General features: G+C 39.8%; 1 protein-coding gene and 2 long non-coding RNA genes across 5 annotated transcripts; 2 read left to right on the forward strand and 1 right to left on the reverse strand.

Annotated features, from left to right (window-relative positions):
* Window positions 1–1747: 1747 nt before the first annotated feature.
* On the forward strand, window positions 1748–4864 carry LOC112573534 (leucine-rich repeat extensin-like protein 3). Its single transcript, XM_025254003.1, has 4 exons — window positions 1748–1931; window positions 2931–3263; window positions 3968–4063; window positions 4443–4864. The coding sequence occupies exons 2-4, from the start codon at window positions 3045–3047 to the stop codon at window positions 4581–4583; spliced, it is 456 nt and encodes a 151-aa protein (XP_025109788.1). The 5' UTR covers window positions 1748–1931; window positions 2931–3044; the 3' UTR covers window positions 4584–4864.
* A 1364-nt stretch (window positions 4865–6228) lies between these two features.
* On the forward strand, window positions 6229–8811 carry LOC112573538. 3 transcript variants are annotated; one of them, XR_003101250.1, is made up of 5 exons: window positions 6229–6281; window positions 6612–6788; window positions 6900–7154; window positions 7869–7964; window positions 8341–8811. It is a non-coding gene; the product is annotated as an uncharacterized LOC112573538 (long non-coding RNA). The 3 variants fall into 3 exon arrangements; XR_003101252.1 differs by having other exon boundaries at window positions 6241–6411; XR_003101251.1 differs by having other exon boundaries at window positions 6241–6402.
* A 165-nt stretch (window positions 8812–8976) lies between these two features.
* LOC112573537 lies at window positions 8977–10873 on the reverse strand. Its single transcript, XR_003101249.1, has 4 exons — window positions 10711–10873; window positions 10209–10318; window positions 9861–9969; window positions 8977–9261 (listed from the first exon to the last, which is right to left on the reverse strand). It is a non-coding gene; the product is annotated as an uncharacterized LOC112573537 (long non-coding RNA).
* Window positions 10874–12378: the final 1505 nt, after the last annotated feature.

Consider the following 12378-nt stretch of genomic DNA (forward strand, 5'->3'; position numbering starts at 1 on the left):
TTGTGTAAGTGTTAATGTGAGCGTAGATGCCAGAAGTAATTCCTTGCCTAGCCAAGGGTTTGTTTTTGTTTGTTTTGTTTTTTTCTCTCTGTGTACGAGCAGCTGTGTTAGCGCCCTTTTGATTGAGGATTCGTCTAGATCTAATCCTTTCGCCTTCGGTGAAACACTCAGCAGTGTGTGGACAGTGTACCGTAGCCTTCGTGTCGACAAGAAACTGTAAGTGAAGCACTCACGAATGCTGGTGCGATTATAAATGAGATAACAAAATTGGAACTTTGTGTTGATGAACAGAACTGTGAAAGGCGTGTGTTTTCCATTTATAGATGATAAAAGTTGAGATAAAGATTAAGAGTTATTTGACTAAGTGTGATTGATCGGGGAAGTGGCCGGAGATAAACATTGTATTTATCGTTCGCTGTGTGTCACCGATATAGTATTGTGTAGAGGCGAGATATTATTTATGCATTTGTGTTTTATAATCTCTAAATCCTGAGCCATTCGAGCTACTTATTAATATCATGTGGATAGCCTCAGGTAATCGTTGTTTTGTGTGATGAAAGAACGCGTACAGACGTCGTGTGTGTGTTGCTCGTGTGAAAGTCGGCGTCGGTGACACTGATCTTAACCACCATCCCAAAGCTTTCACTCTCATTAATTTAGACAAAACTCGAATGGTTGAGACAATAAGAACCAAATGGTTACCAAACGAAATTTAAACGAGATTTTGTTAATCAACTGACTTTCGCGTGAGCGGTTTATTCTGTGTGTGGACATTGCAGAATATTGTAACAGTCTTATTAAAATCGTCGTATAAAAGATAATATTAGGTGATAACAGAAGAATTATTATTCAGCTAGTAAAGGTATTGTCTGCCTCCCTCACACAGACGTGCTGGTGGTGAAAGGACTTGAATTGTATACGTTGTGATGTTGAGGAAAACAGAATGCAATGAAAATTCTGTCCAGTTGATTGCATCCATGTCTCATCATTCGGCCTTTCCTTTTCGTAATTTCATTTCGATCAAAGAGAACTTGCGAGTGAATGGGTACCAAAAACTAAAAACCTGTAAATCTGGGACACAACTGTCGCTCGGTAAACTGTCGATGCCTAAAGGGTTTTCTATAAATGTGATTAAAACAATTTACTGACACTCACGCGTTTAACAATAATTGCCTCATTTGTACAATATGAAGAGGTTGACAAAGTTTATTTAGAGAAATGAACCGAGTTTAAGAAGCAAAGTATATCAAAACCTCAGGCCTTTGTGAAAGGTGCGTTGCTGACAAAAATGAAGGTGCGCTCCAGAACGCCGAGCACCATACTCCTTGTCTCACGTGTTCACAAAGACACGTGACGTTGGAGGGCAGGGGGTACTCACCGAGTGGTCCTAAACTACATATACGCGATGGGCAGACAAATGACGGTCAATATCACCATCATCAGCTTCACCTACAAGATTGGAAGAGAGAGCACGACACATTATAGGCTACGTCCATTGACTCCCTTGTCAGACCAACTAGAGTCAAGTGGCCGATGCGGCCATAGTAGCCTGTCCGAGGCACGGACATATTAATACTCTGTGTGTAGATTCAATTTAGTTACGAATAAAGCGTGCTCGCGTGCCTTCAGTCTGGCTGATGCTGTAAAGAGGCTCTAGACAAATGCGCCATTTTTATTACTTCTGATTGTTATTATTACGTCCTTCACCACGTGCTGTGACGATACGATGCCTTTGACGTCACTAGAGAATGACGTATCTTGTCCGCAGACATGTTTCTAGAAGCATGAGCGACAAGAGGTGGGAATGGAGGTGAGCACGTCGACTGAGTTTGTTGCCGCTGCTTGATGTTTTGGTAAACGATGGTTGAGATGATGGTTGCATCATAACTCGACAGGACTAGCAGCGCAAGGTTCACACAATCAGCCTTGAGGTACGGCTTGACACTTGTTAGAAACTACTGTCAGGCGTTATACCAATCAATCCAAGTAGGATCGCAGTTAATAAGGGAAAGGGTTCAACTTTAAGGTAGGGCTACGGTTGTACTGGTGACTGGCCAAACAGACGGAGTGACGTCCTACGATTTCCTTTACTCCTACTCCTGCAATTTGTGTGTAGAATCCGTTGCTAGCCCCGATTAGTTACATTTCTTGCGAGATGAGAAATGGAAGAATGGAAGGATAAAGATCTCACGAGCTGTATATTATTATCTTCCCATAGCTGACAAATAAACCAGTATCCAGTTTTGCTATCAGAGGCACCTACACCACTCGATATGATATCTTCCAGATGACCTATTGTTTAATTAATACCTTAATCCTTAACAAGGAAAAGGCTTCGAAGAACATAAGGTAGGGACCATGCTCTTAAAAGTCTGGACGTGACAGGAGACTCAAACATGTCACACTTCACTGAGCTAAACGTTGCCAGACTGCATTTACCGTTCTATCGCGAGTGCCTGTCGATCCGGCCACACCCCAAAGTCCATTAGGCCACCTCCGTAACCCGTAGTCCACTCCACCACTGACTGGCATCGATGTGACCAAATCATCAGCTTTGCGATAAGTATGTCACAAAATAGTCTTTGATTGACTCACACATTCCCGCGCACACAAAGCAGTGCACGTGTGTACACCAAGCACGAAATTCACTTTTTTTTTTAGGGCGGGGGGGGGGGGGAGATGTGTACTAGAGAAAGTGGATTCGAGTCATTATAAACCAGAGCTCTAACACTGTAAACGTTTTCTTCTTTTATTTAAATTATGGGATATTTTCCTGTTGAATATCAATATTCACAGGGATTTCTCTCTCGTGTTGGGTCCAGCTGTGTTCACATCTAACCTCTGGCTGCTATTTACGCATGTGCTTGTGTTTTGAGATCACTTGTAATTGATAAAGTACTTGATCTTGACTTTTCGTTTTCGCGATACAGGTCTCTTCAAAAGCTGATAAGAGCGGTCCCTTAGGCACAGATTTGGATGCTCCTTATCCCGTTCAACAGGCAGCGCAGCCAAACTATGCAACATACCCTCCAGGAGTGACCACTATGAGTTCTCCACCACCACCACCACCACCACCACCACCACCCCCGGGATATTACCCTATGGGGTCACCACCCCCTGCACAATACCAGATGGGGCCACCACCCCCGGGACACTACCCGCCGGGGACACCACCACCCCCAGGCTATTACGTGGCGGGTCCGCCACCTCCAGGTTATTACCCAAATAATCCACGGACGATGGTGATAATCTCAGGAGTTAGGGTATGATGACTTTTTTTATTGTTCGTTTTTGCATTTATAGCCATGGAGAACTTGTTAGTAATCAGGGTATTTGTGCTAGCAGAGGATTTTGAAATCAAATGAGCCATTTGTAAAGACAATTTTCGTAAACTAAGCAAAATTAATGGACCCGTCGGGATGTGAGTTTATTGGGGAGGGGGGGAGTGTTGGGGTACATTTGTAGATTATTTTCGGGTGAATGTATCAGCAATAGAGTGTCATCAATATTTCTCGCCGCATTTACTCCTTGAAGTACATTTTCCTAGATGGTTGATGGAGTACAATACAAATGTATTATAAAATGCGTCGCAAATTTTATCGATAAAAGCTTTCAGCCCATAAATTAAAAAGGGGATGATTGTTATTGTGAAATATTACATTTTCTACACTAATAATTATCACAAGTATGTAAATGTTGCTAAAAATTAAAAAATGAAATAATTTGTAAAATATAGAATTTATTCATTTAGGAGGAGATCGCGTACACTGTTTAGTTTATGTATTAAACAGAAAATGCTATTTAATACCTGCCTACGTCTTTTGAAACTCTTAGTTGGACAAATGAACTTGCTGTAAAATAGAAATTCAGTTACTTTGCTCATTTATTTATTTATTTATTTCTGCTTAGCAGGTTGTCTCTTTTTGCGCATAACAATGCCTTTTACTTGTTCAATCCATCCGAGTAGCGGGAACCTCCCGATGACCACTTGTGCTTAGCTGTCCTCAGCTGTATCTTCTTAAACCTAATTATTGGTATCTTTGCCATCATATGGTCGTGTAAGGTAAGCAACATCATCCTCATCAAATCATCATCATCGTCGTCGTCGTTGACACTGTTTCGAGGAGAGAGAATTTAGAGCTAACCTAGATTATGGTTTCTTTTTCTCTGTAAACATCACTATGTACAGATAGATGGGACACCTGTGACGTCATGTTTGTCCCCAGATAGACAAAATGAACATACGCTCCATAGCTCCTTCTAGCTGACACCTTTCCCACGTAAACTAACACATCTGTAATTGTGCTGCCCATGTCCTTGGCCTCTTTAGGTGCATGAAGTCATTTTCTAGAAGGGAAAGGAGTTTTATGAAAAATAATTAGACAAATGATTCAACCGCTTAGTGTTACAAATCAAGATTAACTGTTTAATATTTTTTTCAGACACGTATGGCCAATGAAAGAGGAGATTACGAAGCTGCTGAAAGACACAGTCAAACGACACTAATGTTAATCATGGCTGCAGCCATTGTTGGCATAGTCACATTAATTCTCTCCCTTGTATTCGGTTTGAAATTTCGCTAAAATCTGGGCGTGGCAGCAACACATTTTCGGCCGCAGAGAGGACTGTTGTGTACAGTGTGTTCTAGAGTGGGGAGATATTGCTAACTTTATAACTTCATGTATTTTTTACATGTAGCTTTATACTAGTGTGTTCACTGTATTCTGCTGCAAACACAATGTTTATTTATTTATTTAGTCTTTATTGTCACTGAAGCAGTTAACAAACTTTCCGAGAATTCAAGAACTGGTGTATTGAACTGCGAAAAGAAATATTAAAGATTGAGAAGATTATTAAATCCCAATCATATTTCGTGGATTTACATGTGTGCAAATGGAAACTGGTATATAACGTTGCATTTATCCTGGCTTGCATTTTACTGTATTGTTTGTACCCACAGAAAAAACGTTGGTTTGTGTTGTGCAAAGATTTCTGTATCTGCTTACTTGCTTACGATTTCCACTGTTCCCTACCTGTTCTTCTCTCTGTCTTTCACATTCTTCAATTTTATCTCTGTCTCCCTCCCTCTTTGTTTTTTTTATTTTGTTGTTGTTGTTGTTGTTGTTGTTGTTGTTGTTGTTGTTGTTGTTGATTTATCTCTCTCTCTCTCTTGCTTAACCCAGGTAATAGAAGCAAGATAAAACTGGATTCAGCTTCCCCTCTCTTTCCTCTCTCTGTCTCAGAAGTAAGATAGCATCGAATTTTAAGTTTGAGTATAATTTAACCTTATCTCACACATTGAGATGTATGTTGACTTCAAATATAAATGAATAAGAATTTCGTAGACGACACCAAAGTAATATTGTTTAACAATCCGCAAGTGGAACATCACGTTCCCAAAGAAAGATGTAACCAGCAGAAAGTCAACATTTATTACACAAACAGCTGTAACACCATTCCGGAAAATGGATTCACTTGTATACCGGTGACCAATTCCTTGTTTTATTTTGTTCCAGGCCAATGACTTGAAACCGAGGAAAGTAACATATAACCTATTGTCTACAATGTATTGTTGATACAAACAAGGGGTTGACAAAACAATTAGTCAGAGAGCAGTGAACGAACCAGCTGTAGACATGAAGAGCGATTCTTCCAAAGATGTAGCTCGCGTGACCAGTGACACTGACACAGACAAGGACAGCATCCGAATGGAGAGTACTACAGGTGGTTAACAAGGGAAAGCATGCTGGTAAGACTTTACAAGTAGACAGCAAAGATTGCTTCCCTTTCGCGTGTATTTCGAGTGTTTACATTCACAATGACATCACAGGTCATAGGGAGATGACAGTTATGTGTGTATGTTGGGGGTAGAGGACCTGACGAAGGGAAATGACTCATGTCTAAATACGGTTGAGGAAATCCTCAGGTTTCGTCGAGAAACAAACAATGCTGAACTACATTTTCAAATATCGGAATCTTTCTATCCCTATTAGGATTTCAGAAACAAAGTCTATCCGGAAAAAAATAACAGTGTTTTTTATTTATTAATTTATTTATTTCCAAGAAACTTCAATACACGATCCCTGTGAACGAACTCGACGCCTCAGTTCTTGTGTTATTGCTGGTGGAAGTGCTTGAACTTGTCAACTAGTAGGGTGTTCATAGTCTCGGTCCCGACCACGTGCTGTGACGATATGATGTCTTTGACGTCACCAGAGGATGACGTATCTTGTCCGCAGACATGTTTCTAGAAGCATGAGCGACAAGAAGTGGGAATGGAGGTGAGCACGTCGACTGAGTTTGTTGCCGTTTCTTGATGTTTTGATAAACGATGGTTGAGATGATGGTTGCAACATACCTCGACAGGACTAGCAGCGCAAGGTTCACACAATCAGCCTTGAGGTGGGGGAGGTGTGTAGGAGAGAAAGTGGATTCGAGAAGAGTTCTAACACTGTAAACGTTTTCCTATCTTATTTAAAATATGGGTTATTTTCCTGTTGAATATCAGTATTCATAGGGATGGAAAGGAGGATTATTTATCTCGTTGTGGGTCCAGCTGTGTTCACATCTAACCTCTGGCTACTATTTACGCATGTGCTTTCTGGTTGCAGACACACCGTCTCTTTAATCGACTCTTCGTTTCTTGGGAAATGTCCATGTATCACTTTGCATGCAACGAGCCACCAGTTACATCATACTGAATAGAAAATTCTTGTTGGTCGAGTTGTCTGCGGGCTGTGAACGAATTGGTCGAGTCGACCGGTAGCCTCTATCGCTAAAGTGCTCAGGTGAAATAAAGCCGTCTTGAAGCTAGAGTTTTGTTTATTTTGTACACGCGTTTTGAGATCACTTGTAAGTGCTGAAGTACTTGATGCTCACTTTTCGTTTTCGCGATACAGGTCTCTTCAAAAGCTGACAAAAGTGGTCCCTGTGGCACAGATTTGGATGCTCCTTATCCCGTTTAATAGGCAGTGCAGCCAAACTATGCAACATACTCTCCAGGAGTGACCACCATGAGTTCTCCACCACCACAACCCCCGGGACAGGACCCACCGGGCACACCACCACCCCCAGGCTATTACGCGGAGGGATCGCCACCTCCAGATTATTACTCGGATAGTCCACAGACGACGGGGTTAATTCCAAGAGCTAGGGTATGATGACTTTTTTTATTGTTCGTTTTACGACTTTCAGTATTTGTAGCCGTGTGCTAGCAGAGGATTTTGATATCAAATGCGCCATTTGTAACAGACAATTTTCGGCAACTGAGACAAAATTAATGGACCCGTCGTGATGTGAGTTGATTGGTGGAGGGTGTGTTGGGGTACATTTGTAGATTATTTTCTGGTGAATGCATCAACAATGTAGTGCCATCAATATTTCTCGCCGCATTTACTCCTTGAAGTACATTTTCCTAGACGGTTAAAGGAGTACAATACAAATGTAATATAAAATGCGTCGTAAATTATCGATGACAGTTTTCAGCCCATAAATTAAAAACTTGATGATTGTTATTATTAAATATTACATTTTCTACACTGATTATTATCACAAGTTAAATGTTAATAAAAATTTTAAAATGACATAATTTGTAAGATATAGAATTTGTTCATTTGGAAGAATATTGCATAGACTGTTTAGTTTATGTATTAAACAAACAAAAACCAAATAGATTAGACCATAGGATAACACAAAAACATTTCAGAGATGCTATTTAATACCCGTCTACATCTTTCGAAACTCTTAGTTGGACAAATGAACTTGCTGTAAAATAGAAATTTAGTTACTTTGCTCATTTATTTATTTTTGTAAGCTTTTCTCCTATTGCTTATAACAATGCCTTTTACTTGTTCAATCCATCCGAGTAGCGGGAACCTGCCGATGACTACTTGTACTTATCTATCGTCAGCTGTATCTTCTTAAACCTAATTCTTGGTATAATTGCCATCGTATTTTCCTATAAGGTAAGCATCATCATCCTCATCAAATCGTCATTGACACTGTTTTAAGGAGAGAGAATTTTGAGCTAACCTAGATTATGGTTTCATTTTCTCCAGAAATAGGACTGTAAACATCACCATGTACAGATAGATGGGACACGCGTGACGTCGTTTTTGTCCATAGACAAAATGAACATACGCTCCATAGCTCCCTCTAACTGAAACTTTTCTCACGTAAACTAACACATCTGTAATTGTGCTGCCCATGTCCTTGGCCTCTTTATGTGCATGAAGTCATTTTCTAGTAGGGAAAGGAAGTTTTATGAAAAATAATTAGACAAATGATTCAACCGCTTAGTGTTACAAATAAAAAAAAATAACTGTTTGATATTTTTTTCAGACACGTATGGCAAATGGTAGAAGAGATTACAAAGCTGCTGAAAGCCACAGTCAATCGACACTAATTTTTATCGTTGCTGCAGCCATTCTTTTCCTCTTCACCTTAATTCTCTTCCTTGTCTTCGGTTGGAAATTTCGCTAAAATCTGGGCGTGGCAGCAACACATTTCCAGAGAGGACTGTTGTGTACAGTGTGTTCTAGAGTGGGGAGATGTTGCTAACTTTATAACTTCATTTATTTTTTACACGTAGCTTTATACTAGTGTATTCACTGTATTCTGCTGAAAACACGATGTTTATTTATTTATGTAGTCTTTATCGTCACTGAAGCAGTTAACCAACTTTCCGAGTATTCAAGAACTGGTGTATTGAACTGCGAAAAGAAATTTTAAAGATTGAGAAGATTATAAAATCCTAATCATGTTTCGTGGATTTACATGTGTGCAAATGGAAACTGGTATACAACGCTGCATTTATACTGGCTTGCATTTTACTGTATTGTTTGTACCCACAGAAAAAAACGTTGGTTTGTGTTGTGCAAAGATTTCTGTATCTGCTTACTTGCTTACGACCTTCACTGTTCCCTGACTTTCTTCTCTCTGTCTTTCACATTCTTCAACTCCATCTCTGTCTCCCTCTCATTTTGGTTACCGTGTTTAATACTCTTTTTATTTTTTATTTTTTATTTTTTATTTTTTTTTTAGTCAATTTCCATTTAAGATTTAACGCTCACGAAATCCCCGGATATTGCTCAATCATTAGTGAGACATTTTTTAAGCTTTTTGCAAGTTATGCCAACACTTTGTGTACTAATTAAACACACAGCTTATAACAACCATTGCCCAGTTCATGAAGTGAGTTATAGAATCAAACTCACTTCTTCCATCTTGACATTTGCTTTGAGTAAATTCCTCTGATTTTTTCTGAAATAATAAGAAGAAAGATGTGTATTTATAGACTCAGGGTGTTCACAGCAAATATAACAGGGTTGTGGTGTAGAATAACCAACACTAATTTGCTGTGTAAACAAGAACAATGTTTTGGGTAAAATAACCGTATTGAGTCATAACAATGACTACTATTATAAAAAAATCAAGTAAGTTTTCATTTATAATGTATTGATAATAATCGTATGCTTTGTATACGAGAGCATTATGCGATGTAGAAGAAAACAGAATGCAATGAAAATTCTGTCTAATTGATTGCATCCATGTCTGGTCATTCGGCCTTTCCTTTTTGTAATTTCATTTGGTGAAAGTGATTTCTATGAATGTGATTAAAACCATTCACGTGACAGTCACGTGTTTAACAGTAATTGCCCCATTTGTACAATATGAAGAGGTTGACAAAGTTTATTTAGAGAAATGAACCGAGATGAAGAAGCAAAGTATATCAAAACCTCAGGCCTTTGTGAAAGGTGCGTTGCTGACAAAAATGAAGGTGCGCTCCAGCACGCCGAGCACCATACTCCTTGTCTCACGTGCTCACAGACACGTGACGTTGGAGGGCAGGGGGTACTCACCGTGTGGTCCTAAACCACATAAACGCGATGGGCAGACAAACGACGGTCAATATCACCATCATCAGCTTCACCACGAAGATTGGCAGGGACGACGACTCCAGCGGCGACGCTACAAGACAGATAAAGAAAATGACAAGACTGTGTGTGTGTGTGTGCTTAGATGTCATCGCATGTTCAGCAACCATCGAACAGAACCATCTGGAAAGTTATCGAAATTTAATTTAATTTTTATTGATGTGTAGGACACGTCTCTCTCTCTCTGTATACAACGCTTAGACGTTCTCCACTGTTGGTCTCGGCAGACAGACAGCAGTCCACCTACACACGTCCATGGTTCAGTGACTTTACCTGACTGAGCGTGTGTGGAAAACACTGATGTCAAGAGGAGGAGACTAACTAAAAAGAGGGCTCGACTTCGTTCCCGGCAGTTTTCGTTCATTGCCATGTCTTCACCGTGTCTGCCACAGTAAGAAGATGGCTGAGTATTAATTAAAGAGAGCAAACAACCTCAGTTGGTTTTTTTTTAATAAGGGCAGCGAATACAAAGATCAATGGAAGAATGAAATGAGGAGCCCACTCATCAATAGGACTGATTAGTTACCTGACAGATGACGAGACAAATATAAGAAACATTTACAGGTGTTCAGAAAAATAAAAAGCTTATTGTACGTATCATTATTGAATTTCTTCAATATCACAAATATTGGGGAAAATTAAAGTTTAGTTTGTGTTTGATCATCTTCTTTCTTTAATGTCACTTACAATCGTCCTAATCTTGAAAATTGTTTCTTCTTTAATGATTTCCTTCAAGCAAACACCTAGAATTATTCACACAAACCGTTATGCTCACCTGGGATGTGTAAGTGCCGATAGGTGTGTCACAAACATACAGCAAACAAGCAACAGTTCGCGAGTTTATCCACGGAGAACATTATGCTGTGTCTTCTTTCAGTATTCTCCGTCTGGTATTGAGGCGTCAGCTTACTGCGATCATCGTATTTGTTATCGATGTTTGATTAGAAAAGGCTGTCAACGTTTCCTCTACTTAGTCGTCATACCTATAGACAGCTGTTTCGTCAGAAGACGTCACATAAACGACAACCAGATCATCACTCACATCTTTTGTTGATCGGTTAACAAGTTCAAATCCCTTTTGGAACATTGGCTTTATTTAGTTTTAAAAAAATTTAAATTCTCATTTTAAAATTTCAATAGCTGTTTTGTTTTCGAGTTCATCAACTTCAGCCTTTTGCAAACTGTTTTTATTTATCTTTCTTTCTCTCTATTTATGTATCCCCTCTTTCTTATTATATGAGAAGAAAGGAAACAGTGTCACGCATGTTTCACCGGTGAGTAGTCTTTCATTGTCATATTGTGTAAACATCACCGCCATGCATGAGTAAACAACAGCTCAGAAACAGGTGGTCAGCGCATCCTCCATCGTCTGGTAAGCAACAAGGGAAAGAACTCTGTTTTTAGAACCTCGAAGACAATTATTTCCTCCTTGAGTTTCTCATGTAATTCTGTGTGTTTGTGTGTGTATGTTTTCAGTTCATGTGGATCTGTTTACAGGGCTGACTGCTTTGCCAGAATATATCCTTAGCTGCTGGCTCGGGAGTAAAACAACCCTCCCCCCATCTCTCTCTCCCTCTCTGCTTTCAAGGCCGTCTGCACTCTCAAATGCGTGATTTCCGTTGAGTCATTCATGAACTCTGGAATTTCCGTTAGCATTTGAAGTGCCACAAACTGTTCACCCTCAAGACACTGGCAGGGAAAACAAGGCTGAACTGTTGCTGTCTTGCACAGGCTGGTCTGTGGAGGGACGTTTGTCTCTTGCTTCACATCAGCTTGGCAATGTTGTTCGTCACGCAGATAATAAAAACCTCATCCATGACAAGACTGCGGAAGAAGAATCAGAGGATGAAGACAATTTTTACTATTATTCAGATAAAAGGCGAAAAAATGTTGATTTAGTATTCATACACATTTGGTTGTTGTTTGTTGATTCTGTTTATTTGCTCCTGCTATTTATTTATTTTATGAAGGAGGTTTTGACAAAAAAAGGTCGTTATATGAAATTAAACAGTTCTTTCTCTTATGATTCACTTTGGGTGTGCCAGACATCTCAAGCCTGTTCGGAAACTTTCCGTCCTACAGGCGGTTTGTGTCAAACCAAGTGCACACGGATATGAGGAATATATTTTCCTTCCTGTCACAATGTCCAATTCGTCAGACACTTACACTGGCTTCTCTATCGCGAATCTTCTAAAACGTTGATGAGCGCACTGTTCCACGACCCCACGACCCCACGACTCCACGACTCCACGACTCCACGACCCCACGACCCAATTAATCAGTTTATCTAGTGCAGACTGGGTCACATGAAGTCCCTTCCAGCATTAACTGTCAGCTGTATCTTTATTTACATCATCACCCTAATATTGTGTAGTGTGTGTGCGTGTTGTTTGTTTGTTTGTTTTTTAATTCGTAAATTATCATACTGCCATGGAACTGAACT

Source organism: Pomacea canaliculata, linkage group LG10 (assembly GCF_003073045.1).
Source record: "Pomacea canaliculata isolate SZHN2017 linkage group LG10, ASM307304v1, whole genome shotgun sequence".
In the NCBI taxonomy this organism is placed as follows: domain Eukaryota; kingdom Metazoa; phylum Mollusca; class Gastropoda; order Architaenioglossa; family Ampullariidae; genus Pomacea; species Pomacea canaliculata.